The 26,626-nt window shown below is 39.2% G+C and overlaps 1 protein-coding gene across 6 annotated transcripts in view; it reads right to left on the bottom strand.

The window, feature by feature from the left end:
- Positions 1-252: 252 nt before the first annotated feature.
- Positions 253-26,626, bottom strand: part of prpf40a (PRP40 pre-mRNA processing factor 40 homolog A) — a 69,933-nt gene continuing 43,559 nt past the window's right edge. For all 6 annotated transcript variants that reach the window (XM_080199081.1, XM_080199078.1, XM_080199082.1 and 3 more), the window contains 11 exons: positions 23,485-23,618; positions 19,452-19,566; positions 19,234-19,325; positions 15,461-15,577; positions 14,144-14,281; positions 13,903-13,998; positions 10,676-10,762; positions 8,498-8,594; positions 8,350-8,411; positions 2,793-2,954; positions 253-1,583 (listed from right to left, as the gene is read on the bottom strand). In XM_080199081.1, the coding sequence (XP_080055207.1) occupies positions 1,491-1,583; positions 2,793-2,954; positions 8,350-8,411; positions 8,498-8,594; positions 10,676-10,762; positions 13,903-13,998; positions 14,144-14,281; positions 15,461-15,577; positions 19,234-19,325; positions 19,452-19,566; positions 23,485-23,618 (1,193 nt within the window). In that variant the 3' untranslated portion in view covers positions 253-1,490. The remainder of the gene's footprint in view (positions 1,584-2,792; positions 2,955-8,349; positions 8,412-8,497; positions 8,595-10,675; positions 10,763-13,902; positions 13,999-14,143; positions 14,282-15,460; positions 15,578-19,233; positions 19,326-19,451; positions 19,567-23,484; positions 23,619-26,626) is intronic.

The raw sequence follows: 26,626 nt of genomic DNA on the forward strand, positions 1-26,626 counted from the left end.
GCAACAGTGCTAACCACTGTGCCCACCTGTCTTATATAATCTTTCATCCTCCAGGCATGACACAGCAATTTACTCTTTGTACGAGTTTCAGAATGAAATGATTATTTACCATCCATGGCTGTTTTTTTTCCCAAAACACATGGACAGCTTTAATTTTTTTTCAACAGTGCCACAGTCACCATTTTTTAATACAAAAATGGTATGTTTAACAGGGATGTGTTTATTAAGAAATAATGCAAACATAGAGACTGATTTCAGCAGAAAACAAATTTTAATGTTTCTGTGATAAAACATACAAAAATATTCTGCTCCCTTTCTGAGCAACGCTTAAGTATTTCAGACACAAGTATATACAGAGATGGAAAATAAACCCTCTGCTGCATTTCATGCCTTGGAAAATTAAATTTTAGAACAACTTCAATAAAATTTGCAGTACTGTTTTGGGAAAATGAACTCTTGCTACAAGTACAAACTTATTTCTCTGCTGCATCATGCTCCAAATGTTTTTTTTGTATTACTGTTTTCCAATGGACAAAGACAAATTAGAATAAAATGTCCTTGAAGAAATTACAAAATTAACTACAATAAAACAGGAATCAAGGCTATCAAGATTCAGAATAAATTTAGTTTTGAATTACTAATAGCAAAAAATCCTGCTACATTTTTATGGCACGCCTATCTAATATTCTGTCCATTTTAATACACTTCATAACAGGTTATTTGCAATTGTTTGATGGCCTGGAATCTGAAAAGGTCCCAGGTCTCACAACACAGCTAGCTTTGGATACAAAAGAACTACTTGTGTCAGAAATAGCAGGTAGCTCACTCACTTTGAATGTTATTATCGAGCCATGCTATCTTCAGAGCCACGACTAGTTAGTTCATTTATGTTCTTTACGATGACCCAAGAGTTTCTCTCTATTTCATAATGTAAGATGTCATAAATAAAGCTGAACCAAACGATAAAACTGTTCGTGACTAGTCCCATAACTGGAAGTGAAGTAAGCAAAGCGATTTCTGGGCAAAACTCTGGAGCCTTCCTTATGTGTCATCTCCAACTTTCCAAAAACACTCATGAACTGCTTACAGTTTCTGACGTCAGAAGCTTGCTGTTGGATATGGACACAGACCAGAAGTGACTTTTCAGGTTGTACACATTAATTAGGGTACAGGTGCTCTTGAAAGAAACTATGGGCCAGTTTTAAGACCCATGATGAATACAGAGTATCAAAGCATGATATGCACCCAAACATAAGCTGGTTGATCTTGGAATCAGAAGGATTTATCTACATAATAAAGAAACTCTGTTGCTCACATATTGGAAGAAAGTTTGAGGGATCTGTAATGTTTTCATAAATCATCATATCCCCTGTAAAAATTACAACAGATGTCAAAACATTGGAGATTACATTTAATCCTTTTGAGTGTTTGTGAAAAGACTGCCCCTCACCCAACATTTGACTTGGCTGATTCATACATAGAAGTGTTAATTACTGGTCATCATCAAGTTGTTGCAGGAGAGTTCGCCTTCGTTTTTCCAGTTCTCCCTCACTTAGCTCACTATCAGAGGTTTCCCAATTTGCCTGTGGACAAAAAGTACTACAACAGTCAGTCAGTTTTAACCAGCAATCAGTCTTCTGCATTTCAGTAATGCACAGGTTGCTCCTGATATAAATCAATGATTCTTTAGTCTAGATTTTATGCCCATTAATTTGTACTAAAAGTAATTTAAATGGTATTTCAAAAAAACAACTCCACGTGCTTCAATTTTAATTCAGTAAATAGCATTAGAAAGATTGGGTCAGTATGTTCATATTTATTTTGCCTAAAAGAATGTTTACTTTGTTCTTTTGTAAAGCAGCTCTCAACCCTAAATGATGCAGGAATGTTTGAGGCCAGGATATAATAATATTTGCATGTCAGTAAAATCAGAAAGTTAAAAAACAGACAAGAGGTGAATAAAAATCTACTGTATTGACAATTGCCATCAGGGTGCCTATTGGAATGAGAAGCAAACCAACATGGCACTCATATCAAGGAAGGTGCCAAAAGTTACCCCAGATAATGAATGTTGGTCTCACATCAAGAACTAGTAAAACAGAATAAATATTTATTTTGAAAAGATTGAAAATAACCATTTTCTAAAAACTTTAACAAGTTTTGAGAAAGCAACATGCCAAGTAAACACTGAACACCCCAATAAGATATCTAGGCTGCCAAATCATCCTTAATGAAATCTCTCACGAAAGATTGGTACAAGAGGCTAATGTACATCTTCGATGATACTTAAGATGGATAATGAATACCCCAAAGAGGCGACTAGCTTGAGGAATAAAATCTACAGGAAAGTTAGAAAGATATGGAACAGCAGCTTGTTTAAAAAAAGCCACGGTGAAAATGAGCCATGATCTAATTAAATGATGGAACAGGAGTTGAGGAACAAAATGATCCATCCCTATTCTTACATTTTTCCATTCCCAAATGAAATTCAATTTGGAAAAAGAGTTCTGAGCTTAAATTTCAAGTTAGGTTACAGTAATGAGCAGGAGAGCAATAATTGATCGAGAAATATTGGTGATGCCATTCAGCTGAAGTGGAAAAATTGCTGAAATAATAAAAACCATAGAAAAAATAAGCTTCTAGAAACATCAATTCCAGGAAAGGTTATTGGAATGAATATAAAAGATATGAAGTATTTGGCTGAAGTTAATAAAATCGCTCATTGATATGGGTCAATTTGATTTTGGTATAAAGCTAAGTATAGTCATCCAAATAACTAAAAGGTCACGTACTGTGTCTTTGTTGCTGGCTTTTCTGGGCGATTTGTGCTTTGATTGCGATCTGTGTCGGTTTCTTTCTTTTTCATCATCCCTGCTTCTTTCCTTATCTCGTCTATCCCGGTCTCTTTCCCTTTCCCGTTCGCGCTCTCGTTCTCCTTCAGATTCAGGAGTCACCTGTGTGGTGGGGCAGTAAAAGGAATCATTTCAAGAACTCATTTGGTTTGGTTACATTCATTATTTAACACAAAAGAATAAAGATTTATATATTGCTACAATTTGTGTCGAATTTTATGCTTTTTCAAATAATGTAGCATGCGTCCTCTAGCATTTGGTTTGTACGTCAAGTACTAAAAATTGCAAATTCAGAAAGCTGGCAGGCCAAATCCATGAACAGTACCACATTTAATGGAACCCTCAACCCTTACATCAGTATGGGAAGAAAAATCAAAGCTCCAACTGACAGGGCCTTGGGTTATAGGTTCTTTTCACTTTAGTGTTCTTTCCACTTTAGTATAGACATTGACAAAATTTAAAATGATAATGTGCTTCCCTTCATTTCTCTCGCTGAATCTTGTTTCATATTTAGTCATATGGATTCACAAGAATCTCACCTCCAATTAGTATTACCCAATTCCATACAATTTTATATTTGTTTCTGACTTGCACGTTTTTCTATTATTTTCTTAATGACATATTATTAATGTTATGTATACAATCCAGATCAAACTGTTATTACACCTGTCTATGCAAAAAAAATAATTCAAGTAGTTCACCAAATGTGATTACAATCTCAGAACAGAGCTGTAATGGAACATATTTTGTTAGAAGAAATTCTCTAAAAATTAGTTTTTTTTAAATTAACATTAAAATAAAGAACAAAACCTCTTGTGCACTGCCAATGTTGGCTGGGCGAATGGACCAGGAAATGACAAATGGAATTTAATGTTGGCAAGTGCGAGGTGGTCCACTTTGGTAGGAATAATGGTAGGAAGGATTATCACTTACGTGGCGAAAAACTGCAGCAGGCGACGGTGCAGAGGGACCTCGGGGTCCTTGTGCATGAGTCGCAAAAACCCAGCTTGCAGGTGCAGCAGGTGGTCAGGAATGCGAATGGGATGCTGGCCTTCATAGCGAGGGGGATTGAATATAAAAGTAGGGAGGTCTTGCTGCGGCTGTATAGGGCATTGGTGAGGCCGCAGCTGGAGTACTGTGCAGTTTTGGGCACTGTACTTACGCAAGGATATTTTGGCCTTGGAGGGAGTGCAGAGGAGGTTTACTAGGCTGATGCCGGAGTTGAGGGGGTTGAGCTATGAGGAGAGGCTGAATAAACTAGGCTTGTACTCGTTAGAGTTTAGAAGAATGAGGGGAGATCTCATTGAGACGTATAAGATGATGAATGGGATGGATAGAATAGAGGTGGAGAGACTCTTCCCGCTCAGAAAGGACAGTAGGACTAGGGGGCACAGCCTCAAGATAAAGGGGGGGGGAGCGGTTTAGAACGGAGTTGAGGAAGAATTTCTTCACTCAAAGGGTGGTGAATCTCTGGAATTCTCTGCCCGTTGAAGTGGTGGAGGCTACCTCGCTAAGTATTTTTAAGAAGTGGGTTGATGGGTTTTTGATAAGAGAGAGGATTAAGGGTTATGGGGAGAGGGCAGGAATGTGGAACTGAGCCACGACAGATCAGCCATGATCTTATTGAATGGCGGGGCAGGCTTGAAGGGCTAGATGGCCTACTCCTGCTCCTATTTCTTATGTTCTTATGTTCAATGTTGATAAGTGAAGACTGGATGAAGTGAGCAGTGACTAGGTCATGCCAAGCTTGGCTTTGATGGTCTGAAGATTATTGAGGAAAGATAAGTGCCCAGATCTTACAATCAGCTGTAATGCCACAGCAGTGTGACCACAACTAAAAGTACAGTTTTACCTCATCTTGCCCTTCCAGCTGGCACTTCTTGTCCCAAGTGAGGAGCTAGGCATTATTGTGGGGATCCTGGAGAAGAACTGGCAAGGAGAGGCACCCTACTGACGTCACCAGCTCAAATAATTTCTCAAAGTCAGCATCCTTGCAGTATCATGGTAAAATTCTTTTTAAACGTAAGGCTTTTTAACTGTTGAAGCCCTTTATTTGCTGTTATGAGTTTGTGGTGGGTGTGGGATGGAGGGGTTGAGCACTGTCAGGAAGCGGAAGTGAGGGAGAGGCAGGGTGCAAGGTGAACATAAATCGTGTGACAAGGAGTATTGTTGGGAGGGGTGACAATTTTGAGGGGGTTCAGGGGCAAGTGGACATGATCAGGAGCGTGGGATGAGTATTATCCGGGGTGCAAGGGGGAAGTATTTTTATTTAAGCTTTCCTAATCTGGTTCCTGTTGTTAATTTTAGACACAACACAGCAATTAACAGTGGGAAATGGATGGGATAAATATGTAGGTAAGTATAGTGTTGGGTTTCTAGGTTTCTTCAGGCAAACTCACCAATCACACACACTAGATTGGAAAACTATATGGTTTGGATTTATTTGAAGAGTACCATTGTTATTTACAGGATAGCTCCGCAGACAGGTCAACTAGGGATTTAGGAACCACCATTACTCTCAGTAACTGCTGTAATCACTCACACATACCACTAACTGGCTACTGATCCGTTTTAGATCCTGGTCACTATTATTTACATATTCTCAAAGTAATATCACAACACCCCTCTTTTCCAAGACAATACTGCATAGATTGAAAGTACATACACAGTGGTATAGTTCTCCGTTCATCATTTGAGAGTTTAACAAGCTGTACAATATAGACAGTTTACTAATTTTCCATGAGCTTGTGATGGTGGAACCTTCCCAAGATCGAGACTCATCATTTCGGTGTTCATGACTTTCAGATGCACTGGCATTTTCCTTATTATTGGAGTGCTGATTGCTTTCACGGTGGTCTTCCATCATTTTTGGATATGTTCAAGATGTAATTTAAATGACGGGTGCTTTACAGTTGTATAATTCCCTTAGCTGGCTGCTGTTTCTCCTCAACATCACCCTATTTATTGCTGTGACTTTATAGGATGGAGGCTACAGCACACTTTAGTTACCTCTACAGGTAACCAGGTGTATGACCCAAACATTTAGTCCTACATGCAGACTAAGCAGTTCCTCACCTGCATGTCAGTCACGTGCAGACTTCATTCTGCCATGTTTTTCAGTAAATTTCTTCTGTATTTCTGAGAATTTCAAGAGGCAATGGCTTGGCGACCTTGTCCTCAACTGCTTCCTAAACAAGGTTTCCCACTGGTGTATAACATGGCAATGCTGAGATTTTGCAATTTATTCAATTGCCACTGCGTGCTCAATTAATTATGAAATTTCTTCCGTGCCTGTATCACCCTCCCTGGTGTAAATAAGGTACGCTTACATGTCCGCTGAAACTGACAGGCCAAGGAGAAAGTAAATAGATAGGAATTGGGGTATGTGCGATTCAGAGATTGACGAGTGGGTGCCGGACATCATATGGGGGGGGCGGGTGTGGCGGGAGGTGGGATCAAATAACTTAAACTTGCAGTAGACATTTGGAGCCAAATGCAATTGGTTTTCCATTTTGTGTAATATATATTCCTGACCCTTTTTGAGAAGCATCAATTCCTATGGCCATTTTGGGTCGCAGCACTGTAAAACACACCTCATCAGACAATTCCTACTTAAGCAACTCAAACACGTGTTGCTGGTCCTCCTGCCATAAGTATGGAACGCCCTTCTTTAACAGCTCGATAAGCGATGATCTATTGATGAAACTGGAAAGGTATGGCACTGAGAAATTGAAGAATCTGAGGCACTTCTGCAAGTCACCTTTGCCCTAGGGAGCAGGCATATGTCATACATCTTGGAGATCCTCTGGGTTAGCATGGATCACAAAAACTGAATAAAGAGGAACAATAAAGTTAATGTGACTCAAATTCAAATTTCTTGCTGTTGAAGGAGAGTTCTTTACGATAAGATGTCTCCGTCAATTAATTTAAGTTCTGCTCATGCTCTTCTGCTTGATTTTTCTCATCACTGAATATCAGCAATGCAGACAGATCCATGAGCATTTTCTGTAACTCTGTTAATATGCAGCTGGAACCTTTCTTAAACTGAAAGGTAACTCCTGAAAACTGCATCTTCCAAATGATGTCCTGAAAGTAGTGTTTTCTTGAGATCCCTCTGCCAAATGAACTGACCAACACAAGTGTTTAGTGTCCAACTTGGAGAAAAACTTTGCTCCTGAGAGTTTGGGACTCAATTCCTTCAACGTTGGAATTCTGTATAGATTACTCTTTAGAATGAGATTTAGATAACTTGAGTCCATGCACACCAGGTTACTGCCATCTTTTTTCAGTACCTGATAGAGCTGCATCAGTTTGTGGACAATGCCATTATGGTCCATGTCATCCAACTCGTTCTTAAGCTTCTCCTGTCTATACACACTGCACTTTCTATAAGCACCGATTGTCAGAATTACATTGTTTCTGAGGTAGTGCAGCATCACCTCTGAAGTTTCCTGTATCATATCTGTCTATCTGTTGAAGGTCATGGACTGATTCAATGCAACTATTTTTGGTCTCTTCTGCCAGGATTGGGGCATTGCTGGTCTTGTGTATGGTTACAATATTGAGTTCCATATACATTGGTAACCCTGTTACTGCTGATCCACTCACATTCACCAGATAGAATACTCTGGTTTCCATACAGACTTGCCGCAGCTGCATATCAGAGTCAATGAAATGGATAGGTGACCCACTGCATGCAGTTATTTGCCTGTCATAGTATTAACTCCCAATGGTCTAAGTATATATACTTCACGACTCTGATTCAGAAGACAACTGTATTTGCCTCCTGTTCAATTTTGGCTGCTCATGTGTTTGTCACATGGGCTTCATATTTTCTGCCAACTTTTAGTATTGTGTTAACATTGCGACTTTTTTCTCCGAAATTATGTAGGGAAGGATTTGGAAGAACATTGAAGCCGTATCGAGTTTTGACTATGTTTCAGACTGCTCAGCTTCTGAAAAATTGCAATCCCTGCCCTTTTCACGGCATCTGCTGACAAACTGATTATTGTGGCTGTTGTCTATAAGTCATCCACTCAATTGGTTTATTCTGAAGTTCACCTTTAGACAAAGCTGCTCCTCCAACATGTTCCATAGATTAACGGGTTCATCTGATCCTCCTCAGATAGGCCTGAGGTGTTGACTATATGAAACCCTTCATTTCCTTTGTTACCTTAATTTTCACTGTATGCTTACCTGGTTCTGCCAATGTAAATGCCTCAATACTTACTATCAGTGCCACCAGAAGTTCAAGGCCAGTGAGTTGGAGCAGGTCAAATATAGGAAGAAAGGAAGTTACGTCGAATGTAAAGCTTAGAAGAACAAGATAGGATATTTCATTACAGCTGTGACCAGAGAGAGAAATGTCAAAGGGTGGAGTTAAGGCTCAGCTATCAGAAGACATGCTTTAAGTATACCAATTTCTAATCAGCACTGAATCACCCATTTTTACAGGTACTAGTAAATTACAGAAGTTATAAATACAGTTGAGACTTACAGACTTGCGTCTTCTCTTTTTGCCCTTTTTCTTGTGCTTTTTAGACTTTTTGTAACTACGCTCTAAGAACGAGAGAAAATATTTACAACGTGATTTTTTTGCAATTTTTAAAGTTAACATTTGAAAGTATTAACAAGGTTTACATTACCTGACTCTTCACTTGAGGTTCGGTCTGACGGGGACTTTGAATGGGAACGCTTCTTTTTCTTAGAATGGTGATAGTCATCATCTTCTGATTCTGTGCCCTTTAGGATTAAATACAGTTTCTTGTCAATGGAGCTGCAAGGACAGTGGTAGAAGGCTAGGTTTTCTGATATTTCAGGCTGGAACAATTACGTTAACCGATAGAAATGACTCAAAGCATCTCTCCCCGTTAATAGCATTTGACAAACATGGAAGGGCGAAGATCAAAAAGAAGAAAAATGGAACCCAAAGACCAGCCACCCATGGGAGCAGTTCACAGCTAATTCCATTTAAATGGCTGCTGAGATAATAGTAATGTCGCATGAAATGTTTGTGAGGGTGCTAGATTGGAGGTCAGAATGACGGGTATGGAACAAATTTTCAGGCCAAAGCTGACTGTCAGTGTTCTTGGATGTGGCAGCTCTGTACTGCATGACAGCTGTAAAAAGCACATCTCTGCATTTAACACTTTGATGATCCAAATCCTGCAATGACAGTTCGCCGTGGCTGCCAGCAGATAAAATGTGCCAGAAAATGCAGTTATTACTGGTGACATCTTTTCAGTGCAACCAGTGTCCACAGTATCGTGATGTATTTTCTTGCATTTAAGAGCATTGAAATAGGATTGTGTGGTACGTCACGCTTCAAGACTGGTTAATTTACCACAAAAAGGATCTGATTTGGATTTTTTGAGACATGTGTTTTAAATGAAATGCGTTTTAAAGGGGTAAAATTCATAGAGCAGCAAACTGTCAGCTATGTGTTAGGTTTAAGATCCCAGGAGCAATAACAGATCATTTAACATGGCATTGACGGTTCACACTCATTTCTGTGGCAACAATCTATGATCTGAACAACTCGAGTTTTGGTGGACTTTGCTGGGGTGATGATGTTTAAAAGTTTTGCCTGAAAGCTGTAGCTGCAGTGTGGCATTTAAAAAAAGTGACAAAGACACCACAGACTTTCATGTTCAGGGCAGCTTATGCAATCAAGCAGTGAAGGCCAGCAAAAAAAAAAATGCTAGAAAGGCAAGATACCTTAGGGGAAGGGGTTCTGTCCTGGACAGGGTGCAGAGAGATTGCTTTGGTTAAATAATATAAATCACTGAATCAGAGCAGTATTGTGTTCTCTACTTTATCATTACATAAATATAGCCTGTGCCAAATGAACTAAGCAATTCTGATCATAACCAATACTCTCCATGTTTCTTCATATCCCGTAATAGCTCATCCAAAAACTGGCTGCACATACTTTATTCCCAATCAGCGCCAGTGCACCTATCATTCTGGCCGTCACTAACCTACATTACGCTCCAGTTCAGATCACAAGGATGTCTTTTTGTTATATTCTCAGATCCAAATAAATACAGGGCAATGAATGTAAACTAGGACTCAATTCTTCATTGAACCCAGGAAGGTTTCCATGGAAGATCTGAATTCTTTGTTGCATGCTTCCATAAAGGTATTCAATATTAATGTGTTGGATACCAGTGCTTTTTGGATCTACTGTTGCAGTTTACTTTGCATTCATATTGTATCACTGGGTAAACAAACAACACTTTCCTGATCTTGATGTCCAGTGATAGGTGCTCCCCCTCTTCTAAAGAGGGAAGTTTATTGGGATAAACATTAACGCCAGTAATAGTACTTGGTGGAGGTGGAATTGAACAATTAACACACAAGCTCATGGAAACAAAATTTATGGGGCAGAAACAAAAGATAAAATGACCAAAATAATCAAAAATGGCAAGTATTAAATTTACTTACCTGGGTAATTTAAATCAGCAACAGTCACAATTGATCCCTAGCAAACCTGGATGCCCGTTCCATAAGATTCAGAAATGGCACCAGGAAATGCCCGAGCACCAGAATAAAATGAAATGCAGGGCACCCCAGCCTCAAAAATATTTTCAATGAAGCCCCAACCTGTTTGAAACAGGCATTTTAGCATTACTGTCTGCAATTAGTACCACACAACAGCTGAAAATCAGGGCTTAAGTGTCTGCTTGTACGTTTGACCAAAAGCAATAATCAAATTTGCAGACCATGACATAACAGATTAGCAGGTTTGTGTTCATTCCGTGCATCAATCGGTTCACCAAACCATACCATTTTGATAATTAAATCAAAATGCAAACACTTACTGAACGAGAGCGAGAATGCTTCCTGTGATGCTTTTTTGACTTCTTGGAATGTTTTTTGCTCTTTGAATGATGATGCTGGCATTCATGCTATTGCATAAAGAAAAAGAAACTTGGATGACAACCAGCTAACAAATGATACATACCTTTGCAGCAAGACAGATAAATTAGTTCTGGCAACAGAAGCTCCAATCACATACTTAAAAAACTAAGTTCAGGAGAAATTAGAGTATATTGATGAATTTTTAAGTGAAGACTTTTTAAAAAACTTCATACAGTTACAGGATGTGGGTTTTGCTTTCCAGGTCAGCATTCTTTGCCCACCTTTAATTGCCCTTGAAAAGGTAGAAGTGATCAAAAGGCAGATGCGTTTTTGAACTGCTGCAGTCCATGTGGTGCATGTCCTGTTACAGTGCTGCTGGGCAGGGAGCTTCAGCATTTTGACCCAGTAACAGTGAATGTATGGCAATATATTTCCAAATCAGATTGGTTTCTGATTTGGTAAGGTGTTCCCATATATCGGTTGTCTTTGTCCTTCTAGGTGGGCAAGGTCATTAGGTTTAGAAGGTACTGTTGAAGGAGCTCTTGGTGAATTACTGCAATGCATCTTGTCGATGGTACACACTGCTGTCACTGTGCATCAGTGGTGGAGGGATTGAATATTTAATGTGGTGGATGGGGTGCCAATCAACCAGGCTACTTTGATCTATTTGTGGGTATTGAACTTCTCGATAGACGTCAGAGCTGCACTCTTCCAAGTGGAAAGTGCTCCATCACAATCCTGATTGTAGATGGTGGACATCTTTTAGGGAATCAGGAATTGGAGAATACTTGCCACAGAATTTCCAGTTTGTGACCGGCTCTGGTATCCATGGTATTTACATGACTGATCCAGTTAAGCTTCTGATCATTGGTAACCCCTGAAGTGTTGATAGTGGGGGATTCAGTAATGGAAATGCCATTAAATCTTAAGGAGAGATAGTAAGATTCTCTTTTGCTAGAGACAGATATGCCCGGCACATATGTCGTGTGAATGTTATCTGCTACTTATCAGTCCTAGCTTGAATATTGTACAAATCTTGCTGTGCATGGGCACAGACTGCTACTGTATTTGAAGAGTTGCAAATGCTATTACAAACTGTGTAATCATCAGCGAGCATCCCCACTTCTGAATTTATGATGGTGGGAATGTCATTAAGGAAGCAGCTGAAGATGGTTGGACCTTGGACACTACCCTGAGGAACTCCTGCAGTGATGTCCTGGGGCTGAGATTGACCTGCAACAATCACAATATCTTTGTGCCACCTCATTTCCATTGACTTCAGTTTTGGTGGGGATCCATGATGCTACTCTCGATCAAATGCTGCTTTGATGTCGAGGACAGTCACTCTCTCCTCACCTCACCTCTTGAATTCAGCTCTAATGAGTAGCTGGATCGCCCTGGCAGAACCCAAACCAAATGTCAGCATGGTGGCTCTACTGCATTGAAAGCGTCGTTTGATAGCACTGTCGATTACGCTTTCCATATTTTGCTGATGAATCTCAAGCAGATTGATGGGGTGTTAACTGGCCAAGTATATTTGTCCTACTGTTTGGGACAGAACATACCTAGGTAATCCTCCACATTTTCAAGTAGATGCTAGTGTTGAAGTTATACTGAGACAACTTAGCTAGGTTCATGGTTTGTTTTGGAGTAAAAGTCTTCAGTACTACTGCCAGAATGTTGCTACGATCAATAGGCCCTTGTTGCATTCATTGGGGGCGTGGCTAGTTAGATGCATTGGTAATGCTAAATTCTCCCTCAGTGTACCCGAACAGGTGCCAGAGTGTGGCAACTAGTGCAATTTCACAGTTACCTCATTGCAGTGTTAACGTAAGTCTTACTTGTGAGTAATAAATAATTTTTTTTTAAAAATCAGAGTGAATTGAATTGGCTGAAGGTTGGAATCTGAGAAGTTGGGACCCTCAGAAGGAGCCAGAGATGAATCAGCCATTCTGTACTTCTGTCTGACGATAGGTGCAATTGCTTTAATCTTGTCTTTTGTAGTGAAATGCTCAGTTCCACCATCATTTAGAATGGGGATATTTATGGAGCCACCTCCTCCACTCAGCTGTTTAATTGACCACTATTATTCACGATTGAATATGACTGGCCAGCAGAGCTTTGATCTGATCCATTGGTATGGAATCATTTAACATTGTCTATCACTTGCTGTTTCTGCTGTCGAGCATACATATAGAGATACAGCTAATAATTCACACAGTGAGGTTCCACAATCAGCAATGTGTTAATGACCAAATATTATGCTTTAGTGATGCTGGTTGAGGGGTGAATGTTAGTCAGGACATAGGGAAGAAATCCCTTGCTCTTCTTAAGAACTGTGACATATGCTGTGAACTTAAAGAAACCCAAATAATTTTATTAATTATTTAATAATTATCAAGACAGAGTACAGATTCAATCGTGCTGCATGTCGACAAAGTACCTTACCAGCATAGCCAGTATTCATGTCTGAACCTCAACTGAGCACTGGTAAATTATTTGAATACAACAAGAAATAGCTGAACCTAGTTCTGCCCTCACACAAAGTGTACATGTAAGTGCATTCTGCAGTAATTACTTGGTCGTCATCAGGAGTGGAACTCTTAACATGTTTCTTATATCCTAATAAAAGAGCATGAAGGCAAACTATAGGAAAGCTTCGCTGTCAACAGACATATATGCTGAGTTGGCAAATTTCAAGTACGTTCTCTAGCAAGGACTGTCTCAACAGAGCAACTCAGTTCCTCTGCAGAGGATGAGGGAAAAAAACTGATAGTAGGAGCCAGTTTATTCTCATCTCCTTACACTGAGCTGAGCTGAAACATGGCCCGAACACAAGGAGTTAATCTTTGGTATGTCCCTTTAATAAGCAAAATAAACATGTGCATGAAGGGAGAAGAGGGAGCAAACAAAATGATGAAAGGGTGGATGACAGCAAAACTGAACTCCAAATCTGAAGCAACTTGACTTTTGCTTATTTTGATTATTCTGGGTTTTGATTAAAATGGATTGATGAATGTTAAAACGTAGTTCACGCTTCAAGCCAATCTTTGCATTGCATTTACATGTCACTGCACATCTTGTCAAACTGTTTGATAATTCATAGCCCATTTCTAAAAGAATAGCTAGATCACTGAAATTAATATCAAATAAAAGCAACGTAACTCTTAAGATCTTCCATAATTACCTCAAGAATTTGTAGAAATTCCTTAAAAAGTCTTTTCCTTTCAGATTCTACAGTAATGTCTTCAAAAGCAGACTCGTTTACAAATCTTTCTCGGACCTGTAAAGAAAATATGAATCTATGAACTCCAATAAACTTAAATGCATATCTTGAAAATCAGAAGACGTATACACATCCGGGCTCCAATACATTTGCAACTCTGAAATTAGCAGTCTGCTAGAGAAAGACATTAACGTGTACATACCTCATCCCAATTTGATTCTGGCTCAAGAGGAGGAGTCGCTTGCTTTAACATACTTTTGAAAGCAGTTTCCTTTCGCTTTAGTTTCCTAGCTTCTTCCTTTTCTCTTTCACGTTCTCGAGCTTCTGCTTTTTCTAACAACTATGACAAATCACAAGTGATTAGTGCATCCTGAATAATGCAAATAAAATTTATTGCTTGCACAATTTTTTTTTAAATAGCATGTCTCTCACTATAACTATCTTTCTGATTTGGATCATACTCTACATTTAGTTATACAGGTGTTTTCACTCTTTTTTTGCTGTCACCTCCGAGTTAAATTACCAACTTTTCACAGGGAAGGGATGTGATAAAGCAGCAGTAAGTAAACATGTGACTGAAAGTGAAGCAGAGGAAGTCAGGGCTAGGGAGTTTTAAAAATGTTTTTCATGGGATGTCAGCTTCACTGGTTAGGCCAGCATTTACTGCCCACTCCCAACTGTCCATGAAAAAAATGGTGAGCTGCCACATTTAACTGCCCAAGTCCAACTGGTATAGGTACACCCAAATTGCTTTTAGGAAGGGAGTTCCAGGATTTTGGCTTAGCGACAGCAAAGGAATGGCAATACATTTCCAAGTCAAGATGGTGTGTAGCTTGGAAGAAACTTGTAAATGGTGTTCCCATGTGTTGGTTACCCTTGTTTGAGGTACGGTGGGTGGCATGGTGGCATAGTGGTTAATACTGCTGTCTCACAGTGCCAGGGACCTGGGTTTGATTCCCTTGAGTCACTATCTGCGTGGGTTTCCTCCGGGTGCTCTGGTTTCCCCCCACATTGTGAAAGACATGCTGGTTAGGGTGCACTGACCCTAACAGACACCAGGGAATTTCACAGTAACTTCATTGCAGTGTTAATGTAAGCCTACTTGTGACAAATAAACTAACTAAGGTGGCAGAGGCACAGGTTTGAAAAGTGCTGTTGAAGGAGCCGGGACTAGGGAGTGTAGCACAAGGGCAGAGTGTGCAAAGTGCAAGACAGCATAGGGAAGCATAAGCAAGGACTGCAGTGCAGGGACTTTAAGTCTTTTGTAATGAAGGGAACAACATTGGATTGGTTATGAATAATCTTATTAAGGATACTGGGAGCAGAGCTAATGATGGAGTATTCAGGAAAAGTCTTTGTGGGAGGGGGGGAATTAAAATGCACTTGGGAAAATTATCCATGATTTTGAGATACCTTTTCTACATGCCCATATTGCAAGATGCTCAACTTTTGCAGAATTACCAGATTTTGTGAACTTCAGTACGTTAGGTTGAACAAAATTTTTTAAAAAGTTACTTACACTGTTAAAAGTAAGTTTAATGTTACCAGCGTCAAGCGTGGCTGCTCTCTTGTCTGAGCTAATGACGGTACCAAATTCTTCAAAAGTAGTATTTACTTCTACCACAAAACCTTTATCCTGTGCAGAAAAATAGTGCATGTCATATTTTAGGATCAGCTCACTTTCACAGCTGTTGTATCACAAGGCTGTTCAAAGAATACTTGGCAAAGACAAATAAAACGCATTACCAAAATAACTTTCAATACATTTTTGTGATGATTATGTCTCAATCATTTTTGTTTTAATTCATTAGAATCTATTGAATGGATTGCAAGACACACCATAAATTTGCACAACCTGTCTAGAGATCTTGCTTTGTGGAAGAGAAGTTGTATTTTACAACTGCAAAAAAATTATTTAATGATTACTCAACCAAATTACACACTACAGAGACAACAGATCACCAGAAGCATTGTGAGATGACAAATCTTCCCAGAAGGAAGAATAACAGTTAACTCACAAGGCTAATGTTCGTTGTAATGCAAAAGTGTATTTTTGTCAGTCTCAGCATATGGTTATTTACCATCTCTCTTGCTAGTTACAGCATTTATAAAGCCACTTACTCAATTACAATAGGTTATAATGTCCTTGGAGTGGCAATCATCGCACTGCCATTCCATGCCCGATTACCTCCAAAAATTGTCTTCCGTGCCAGTCTCACTCGACCTTCCGACTCAGGCTGGGTGAGATTTGGGCAGCACAGCTTCATCAGATTGAAAGATGACGCACAACCTTTTATATGGCTCTAGCTGCTATAAACCAATTAAATTAAAGGTCCCATTGAAATTAACAGGCCAGGGAGGAGCTCAGTATTGGAGGTCGGGTGGGGATAGTTGGACCTCAAAGCTGGTGGTAATATGGACCTGTGGGTGGCAGGGGGTCAGTCTAGGTCTTTACAAAAGATACCTAGAAGTCAGAAGAGGTTTTAATTCTTCACACTTTTTGTAGATAACTATTTTGTGTAACACAGCCGGAACCAACTGAAGTTTGTGATTTAAGCTGCATTTTTGGATGGTTAACAGTGCAGGACAATTGCTCAGAGGAAGTTTGCACTTCTGGGCAATTATCTTGCAAAACTTAGCTGGAAACTTTCGAAGGGATTCCCCAGCACATCTCTGGGGCAATTCCCCGATTCAGCGCTGAGGAGTTTGGAACTTACGGCCCACTATACTTCTCCAGTATTAGACCTTCTTGGCTAAAGTCCTTCTGATGCCCTTTTTTATCATAAATATGAGCATACAAACGAGGAGCAGGAGTAGGTTGTTTGGTCCTCTGAGCCTGCTCTGCCATTCATGATGATCATGGCTGATCGGATTGTAACCTCAACCACACATTCTGCCTATCCCATTACCTTTCACCCCCTTGTTAATCAATAATCTATCTAGTTCTCCCTTAAAAATTACCAAAGGCTCTGCTTCCACTGCCTTTTGAGGAATAGAGTCTCAAAGACTCATGATCCTCTAAGAAACAAATTTCTCATCTCTGCCTTAAAAGAATGACTCATTTTTAAACAATGAATCCCGTACAACTGAAGCATAACCTCTAAGTTTTGTAACCAATTCCTCTCACAATAAATATAACATTTTAGTAGCTTCTCTAATCACCTGCATACTAACCTTCTGTGATTCATGAACTAGGACATCTGTATTCCTCTGCATCCCAGAGCTCTGCAATCTCTCTCTCTTCCTTTTTTATTCTTCCTGCTAAAATGGACCATTTCACTGTTGCCCACATTATACTCCACTTGCAAGATCCCTGCCCACTCATTTAATCTACCCATGTTCCTTTGTGGCCTCCTTATGACCTCTTCACAATTTACTTTCCTGTCTTTGTTTGTCACATCAACAAATTTCACAACTTTGGTCCCTTCATCCAAATCATTTATATAAATTGTACAAAAAAATGACAGATGTTAGGCTAGCTGATCCGCAGTTTTCTACTTTCTCTCTCTCCTTTTTTTGAATAAAGCTTTTTTTTATTTTGCAATCTAGTGGAACCTTCCCCAAATCTCAGAAATTTTGGAAAATTAAAACCAATGCTTCATACATCTCTAAAGCCACTTCATTCAAGACCCTAGGGTGAGGTCTATCCAAGGATTTGTCAGCCTGCAACTTCAACTATTTGCTTAATATCACTTCCCCGATGACTGTAATTTTGCCAAGTTCCTCCCTCGATCATTTCCTGATTTACAGTGATCTCCGGGATGTTACCTGTGTCCTCTATCATGAAAACTGATGCAAAATACCTGTTCAATACATCCACTCTACTTTCCATTATCAATTCCCCAGAAGCACTTTCTATGGGACCAATCGGTAACTCTAACTTCTACATATCTACCAAAACTCTTGCTATCCATCTTTATATTTCAAAGTATTTTTCTCATTTTTCAACATTTATGAATCCTTTTGTCATTCTTTGCTGTTCTTTATATTTTGTGCAATTTTCTGACCTACCCCCCCACCCTTTGTGCTATGATATGCTTTTTCTTTAAGTTTGTTACTGTCTTTAACTTAAGTTAACCATGGATGGTGGGTTCTCGCCTTAGAATTTCTCTTCCTCATTGGAATGCATCAAGTGTGTATTCTTACATATCCTTTTAAGTGTCTGCTACTGCATCTCTACTCACCTATCACTTAACCTCATTTGCCAGTTCACTTTAGCTAGTTCCACTTTTATGCCCTCATGATTGTTCCTGACCACCTTCCAAATCAGAAACCCCTATCCCTCAGGGGCAGCACCACCTCCTGGTACGAATCGTCCAGATAAGAACATAAGAACATAAGAAATAGGAGCAGGAGTAGGCCAACTAGCCCTTTGAGCCTGCCCCGCCATTCAATAAGATCATGGCTGATCTGTCGTGGCTCAGTTCCACATTCCCGCCCTCTCCCCATAACTGTTGCCCACCTTGTGTTGCAGTATCCGCAACTCAGTCTCCAGCTCGATGGCTCTAAGCCAAAGCTCCTCAAGCCACTGACACTGCAGACGTGTCTATCCCCATGGATCACACCGGTATCCAGGAGCTCCGACGTGCTTTAGCTATGACACATCACCTGCCCCACCACGTGCTTTAATTCGTAATTTAATTATTTTATTCAATTATCTACTTTCTGCATTTATTAATCTTATCACAAATTCCTGAATTATTTTAAACCTTTGGAATGGAGTAGACTCAACCACTTACTCGATACTGACCAAACAGCTCGCTTCTTCCCCAGCATGAACAAATTCCTATAGGGTGATGAAGTTAGAAAATGCCAATGTGTATCTCTCTCCCACCTCATCACCAAGTTTCCTCAACTTTTTCTCACTCCTTTGTGATCACACTCAGCGCTAGTCGCACAGAGTATGTCTGAATTTATACGTTCTGAACAAAGGGACAAGCTGAGCCTGGGTACAACAATAACCAGTTCCAGCCAGTTTCCTTAATTAACTATTTCAGCTGTTGCCAGTGGGTAGTTTCCACCTCCTTGTTTAGGCACCTGGATGAGATTTAGAACTTAAATAGCACTTGCAGTTATATTCTATATACAAATATTATTAGATTTTCAGAAAGATATAATTGCCCCTCAGCTCACCAAACCTTCATACTCCGTTGAGGTCATACTTCAATCCAAATAAGGACTTTGAGTTTTCTTTTAGTCAATTGTCAAGTTATCCATTTGCACCATGCTTTCTAAATTATAAAGTAATTACTGTATATTTTCACAAACTAACTCAATAAGCTTTACATTTACCTTTAAAATATCTTTTATTATCTTCTTTTCATCATGGAAGCGTGCTTTTAGATCTTCCACATAAAATTTGAAGAGATCAAGTGGAGTGGATCCTAAAGGTACAATGACAATTCAGCACATCATAGAAAACATGAATATTTGAGGAAAGGTAACTTGCTCTATACATGAGGCCAATGTGGACAACTTGAAGGTTTGGGGATAAACTGAAAAAGCCTTACCAGGTTGGCCCAACATTTTGGAAAATCTAATATCAGCACTGATGGCAGGATACAGTTCCATCCAGGTAGACATGGAATGCAAATGTCCACTTTCATGCAACTCATCTAAGAATGTCTGCAAGAACATTAGATGAAGTGTGAAAACTAAAACCCATATTTTTCAGCATATTATCTTCTTCCATTCAATGAGGGTAAATTGTCTAAAAAGGCAAAGCCAAAAGTAGCAGAAGAGAAAGCAAAGTGACGTTGCAGCATCAGGAATGGTGGTAGGTCAAAGTTCTGGGTAAATATTTAGATAATCTATAACTTGAACTGAGTGGGGGAGAGAAAATGTGGATCACTTTTTCAGACCCGAAGCAAGTGCTTACAGGGAGTGGCTATTTTGAACTCAAATGAGGGTGACTATTGGGGGAGTGTTCCTGATGAGAGACAGCCTCCAAAAATGGGTTAGGGTTATAATTCACTTTAACAGGGCACTAACTCAGGGAAGAGACAGCTGTTCCGCTGGGACAGGTTCCAATCTGAATGCGACCAGTGTTCTGGCAAATCAAATAACTCAAAAGGCAAACAGAAGATAAAACCAATGAAGGGAGGAGAGGAAGGATTCAGGAAAGAGAAAATTCAAAACCAGTATGAGAAAATGTCAAGGCTACAGAGTAGTGATTTGGGTAAAGATAGCTAGAGAGTTAACAGGGCATTAGAGAACTGGGAAACATCAGGAAACTAGGAAGTTAATGATAATGCAGTACGTTCTTGGTCCAAACTAGGTAGGAGCCATTGCTGGATATAGTGCTTGGGTGTGAGTTGTCATTGCATCAAACTCCCTTTCCCCACATCATTCAAGAAGCCATGGCTTTAATATGACCATGTTGGAATGTACCTAGCTTGTACCTGAAACGTAACATGCTTAAGGATCATCAATTGTTCAATTAGTTTTTCCTGCTATACTTTGGTTTTATTGGTTAGATCCCCACTTGGCCCAATGAAGTTCGCCCTCTTCCAGTCTAGAAGTTGGACTTTAGATCCCTAATTTCCCATTTGGAGGCCTAAAGAATATACCCAGTAGCATGATCGCCTCCATTTTGTTTCTCAACTCCATATAAATGAATTGTTTTTGATCCAATCCAGGATACTCTCTCTCTCTCTCAAACACTACAACATCTTTCCAAATCAATACTACTATCCTACCATAATTGTTTCCCTTTCTTACATTATATTGCCACATGACTATTTGCTTGTAGGTCACCAAACTCATTCACCACTTTGTGTATTTACATATTTGTAAACCCATCTTTGCATTCTTTATAGTCTTCTTAGTCTGCTCCTATCGAGGATAGGCCCACTTCCTTATCTTTAAACTCTCGCTCGTTTCTGATCCTATTCTTCTTATCTAGTCCTACATATTGGGTCTGCTTCCCCTGTCAATTTAGGTTAAATCTTTTCCAACCACATAAATGAAGCCCCAGCAAGGGCAATGGCCCCAGTCCTGTTATGTGCAACTTTTCCCTTGGTGTCTCTTGCCTCAGACTTGGTCTAAATGTTAAAGAACCTGAAGACCTTCCTCAAGCTTAGCATTAATCTTATCCAACTGCCTATTTCTGCTCTCAGTAATGCCTGATAGGGGAGAGTATTCCAGAGATTATTTAAATTAATATACTTCATGGTAAAAGATACTCAAAAAATTACCAGAAATGGTGGGAACAAGAGTTCAATGAAAATGAGAAAGCTAAAGAAATTAGAATTAGCAGAGAAACGTGGCTAGAGAAATTAATGAGCTAAAGGCTTCATATCTCCAGTATCCGGACCTAATTCCTCAGGGTTTAAAAGAGACAGCTATAGTAATTTGTTTAATTTTCCAGAATTCCCTCGATATATGCTCTTGTCATAGGAAGGTCCCATGGATTAGAAGGTAACCCCCCACTATTCAAGACAGGAAGGAAATGGAAATCAGGGAATTTAAACCCATTATTTTAACTTCAGTAATAGGGAAAATACTACAATCAATTCATTTGACATCATCTGGGGAGTAATGCATCCAGTTCTAGGCACCATACTTTAAGTATGGTGTGATGGCATTGGAGATGAGTACAGAGATTATTGACAAAAATGATTCCAGAGATAAACAACTGTAGCTACGAGGATAGTTTGAAGAGGCTAGAATTATTTCTGTTGGAGAAAAGGCGGCTGAGAGGAGATGTGATAGAATTATTCAAGACCCTGAGAAGTATGTACAGGATAACTAGTGCGCATCAAGAGCTGGAGGGCACAGATTAAAAATAATTGGCAAAATGAGTAAAAGCAACGTGAAGAAAAAATGTTTCACCAGAAGGTGCTTGGAGTTGGGAATGAAATTTCTGACAGGGTGGTGGAGGCCGTTTGACTGAGGTATTCAAAAGGGAGTTAGATTCCTATTTGAAATGAAAGAGTGTACAGGGGAGTGAGATTAGGTCCTGTAATTTTGTGATTCTGAGTTAACAGAGCACTAAATAATCATAAAACTGGGCAGAGTCAAAAGGATTTATAAAAGGGAAATCATGTTTGACAAATGAACTTGTTGAGATTGTAATAACAGGTTTGAAAAGTAGGAATCAGTAAATATGATATATTTAAGTTTTCAAAAAGTATTTGATAAGGTCACATCCAAGCGATTACCGCCACAAAATCAAGTACATGGGATCAGTGCTAATATGTTGAAGATTGATTAACAGCCAGGAAACAAAGTAGAAATAAAAGATTAGTTTTCAGTTTGGCAGCCTCTAGGTAGTGGAGTATCATGTGGGCCTCAGTTTTTCACAACCCATACCAATGACTTGGATATATTATTCTCAGCTCCATTTGCTGATGGTACAAAGATAGATGGGAAGGTAAGGCTGAGGATGCAACAGCTTGCAAAGGGATGTATTGAAATTAAGTGAGAACATGCCAGATGAAATATAATGTGGGAAAATAAATAGTGATAGGTTGGGAAATGTTGGTAGATTCAATGCAAAGGTTCACCAGACTGTTTCTTGGAACAAAGAGAGATTGAGTACATTAGATCTATATTGCCTGGAATTTAAAAGCATGAAAGGTGAGCTCATTGAAATATAGAACATTTTTAAAGGATTTGATATGGTTGGATGTGGGAGAAAGTTTCCTTGGCTGGACAGTCTAGAACTAGGCTCAGAGTCTCAGAAAAAGGGGTTGGCTATTTAGCACTGAGGTGAAGCGAAATTTCTTCATTCTGATGGTTGTGAAACTTTGGAATTTGCTACCATGCTTAGTTGCCGGGTATATTCAAAACACAGAATACTGAAATTTTGGATATTAAGGGTTTTAAGTGTTATGGGGAATTTTTGAATATGCTGGAATGTGGAACTTGAGATAAAAGCTCAGCTTTATTAAATGGTGGAGCAGACTCGAAGGAGAAAGGGATGAACAGCCTTCTCCTTTTCCTATTTCTCTGTTGTCACAACTCATGCGGCTTTAAGATAGTATGGGACATAAATTTTAAGGGAATAACCAGAGTATACTTAGATACAGAGTTATGATGTACTGTGGCATGTGTAAGCTAAATCTTATTGGAGGTTTATCTATTACCATTTTAAAGCTGCAAGTCGAAGAATGAGGAACTTGTGAAAGTTTCGTTAAAAAATATTTAATCCATCTATTTTTGAGGCAAGTTAAAACATTTAAAGTTATCATCTAATAAAATAAATCTTAATTACTGATTGCAAATTAAAATTAGCATTCAATGAATTATTATTAAAAAAGTTTGGAAGTGTTAGAAAGAGAATAAACTGCAATGCAAAGAGCCAGAAAAATCCTTTCTAAACAAAAATAATGTAAATTAACTAAAAATAATTGCTTTATGGCTTCTTTGGTCACTGATAATCTTCATAAGCAACAATGTAAAAACATGTTACCGCTCTAACAACAAATTATTTTATATAGCACCGTAAAGCACTTCGGCAGCAGTGTAATCAAACACAATTTGACATAAAACAATGCACATTGTTATGTACGTGACCTGCAAATTTAATTTGTCACTTACTTGAAAAGCCTCCCTATTTTTACGCTGCCTTCGCCGCTCTCTAAGCAAACCCCGTTGTTTCTCCTCCTCTTCCTCTTTTTCTAATGCTCTTATATGCTCTTCAAAACAAACCAGTGCATCTTCTTTATCCATATCTATAAAAATAAAAGTTTGGGTATCAAACTCGAAACCAATACATTCAAGGGGAAGTAGACAGAAATTAATTTTAAATCATTTGCAAAAGCAGAGATTTTTGCAAAACTATCCACCTTTTCTACCAGTAAACACAGTATTAAGTTTTCTGAAGATCCAGTAACAAACCTCAATTTCAAGTCTGGAATGAATTATCATATCTAGGACATTCCTTTCACTTCCCTTGTGTCCTCTGAATGCTATTGCCAATTGAAGACTTTCCACTCAATCTGGTTGAACGTCCTAGCTCATGAATGTTAGAAAAATGTATTTTCGGAGTGTTAACATTTAAACCATCTAAGAGCAGCCTCACGACATCACTCAGAATGCAACAATGACCAGTCACCATGGCTCAGGAAATTTAAAGTTTCAACTTGCAAATTTTTCAATGAATCTGCCACACCAATCATGGAGAATACGATTGTGGTAATCACTGTGGGAATAGTGGCTATTCAGGATGTCAGATCCAGCCAAACTGCAAAAGAGGGCAGCAGGCACAAGTAGAACAGATCAGCAAATGAAATATAAAATGGTAACTCAGTATATGGTCTTTGTGTAAGGGATAGGTGGGGCGAAATACTGAGTTTGGGGCAGCTGGACCTTTAGTCAAAGGTAAGCTTGGAGTTTTAATTTGGGAAGGGGACTGGATTTTTCATGTACAAGCATAAAAGGAGCAGAGGAGAGACATTCTGCCAACTCTCTCAAATACTGTGACTTCTGCCAATTATTCTAGCTAAAGGTTGTATGAATCACATGGAAACATATTTTAAGTTCCTAAATGATTACACCTCTTGTATATATCAAGGATGCAATTAAAATCCCAAAGTATAGGGCAAACATGTGAATCATAAGAACTGATATCACAGTCATTAATGATTTCATATTATAATTCCATGACAGATAACAAATAAACAGGTCTTCATTCTCAGGCTGAGTGTTCACATGCCTTATTGATCAACACTGGCTATCTCCATCCCTCAGTTCAATGCACTGCGCTTGTGTATCATCCTGGCCTCTCACAGGTTCCAAGTGCGCAGATCGAAAGTATATAAAAGCATGCTCTGAGGTTGATCTTATGCCCTCAGTACCAGTCATATGACAATTCTCTTCGTGTCACAAAGCTCAACTAACAAGAGTTAATACTTGCACTAAGTTGAAAAAAATCCCTGATGCAACCTACCCCATTTCAGAACTGGTTATCATGAGCATTCAAGGTAAACCAGAGGCCCTACTTCTTACATGGTTTGGATTGTCAATGAAGCACTTAAATCGTGAAGTCTAAATGTACTTTACTGCCTGTAACGTAGAAATGGTGCATTGGTTTGTAATATAATTTGAATTCAACACTCTTTTTTAATATACCATTTGCCACTGTCCTATTATCTGTTGGATGACTGTCTACTTCTGTTCCTTCATAATTGTCACGTTTCCAAGTTTTTAACTTGACTACTTAGTCTGAATTTTTCAATCTAAGTGGCACTACAATTCAGCTCTTGAGCTGCAAACATGTTCCTTGAATAAAATATAATTGTTATCAAAGGTGTGAGCTGCAGGCAGTTCATTGTGTAATGCTGAATCTGTCAGCATTGGAAAGAGGAATGTTTCCAGATTTATTACAAAGTCTGAGGCTTACCTCTTTCAAGATCAGTGGGTAAGTTAGCACTTTTTGATGCAACATTGCAGCAAGGTCATTAATTTGCACGTTGAGTTAAGAGCACAATTTATAATAGAAGAACAAGATTAAATATAACACCAGTTTCAACATAAAGAACAATTTGCTCCAGGGAATGGCCAATAAATGTTAAAACGTGTTATTCAATGCAGTGGGTTTTGGTAGCATGTTAAGAATTATTCAGTGGACATGAACCGAGCTGACTTTGTAGCATCACAGATGATGGGATTGCAAAGACAGTAAAACCACTCGAGGTACTGTTGTAAAATAGTGCATTGCCTTTCTTCATCAAAATTAGCTGTCACACAGAAGAAACCAGCAAACAATAATTTAAGATTTCACAAGTCAACAGTTTGAAAAGGTTCAGAGTTTTGTGTGGTACAACCTTGTTACAGATAAAAACATCAAGAACATGAAAACATCAAACAACAAAATGACATCATTGATCAGTTGCTCACTTTGCCTTCTACACAAGTAACTCATTCTAGATCTGGGTGTAAACTACAAAAAGTTGAGATGAACCTAATGTTTGGTAAAGTTGTTTTTCAACGGAATTTTTTTAAAGAACATAACAACGTAAGAAATAGGAGCAGGAGTAGGCCATCTAGCCCCTCGAGCCTGCCCTGCCATTCAATAAGATCATGGCTGATCTGAAGTGGCTCAGTTCCACTTTCCCGCCTTCTCCCCATAACCCTTAATCCCCTTGCCTATCAAAAACCTATCTACCCGCGTCTTAAATATATTTAGCGAGGCAGCCTCCACCACTTCAACGGGCAGAGAATTCCAGAGATTCACCACCCTTTGAGTGAAGAAGTTCCTCCTCAACTCTGTTCTAAACTGCCCAGCCCTTATCTTGAGGCTGTGCCCTCTGGTTTCTTCAAACATCTGGAAAAGATTACTAACTTGACCAATAACATTGCCTCGAACATGTAGGTGAAGACAAAGAATCAAGGCATTTCTTCTTAGACAGTCCTTCAGAGTTGAGGATGACTTGCTGCCACACTGAAAAATGATTCTCAGGCAACCGAGAAGTCCAATGCACAACCTAGTCTCTGTCACAGGTGGCATAGACAGTAGTTGGGGGAACAGATGCCTAGTTGCTATGTGCTCCTTTTGCTGCTGACACTTGGCTGCAACTTGCTCTTGTAAAACTTAATGTTCAGATTCTTTGCAGATACTTCTTCACTTCAGGTGGCTTTAGGCCAGGGATTTCCAGGTGAGTGGAGAACCTTTGTATTATGGATGTTTAGCTCTGACTTGTAGGCAGTTGAGGGTGAAGATATTCGCACTCATTCTGTT

The sequence above is a fragment of the Carcharhinus amblyrhynchos genome, chromosome 11 (assembly GCF_965287045.1).
Source record: "Carcharhinus amblyrhynchos chromosome 11, sCarAmb.v2.hapA, whole genome shotgun sequence".
NCBI lineage: Eukaryota > Metazoa > Chordata > Chondrichthyes > Carcharhiniformes > Carcharhinidae > Carcharhinus > Carcharhinus amblyrhynchos.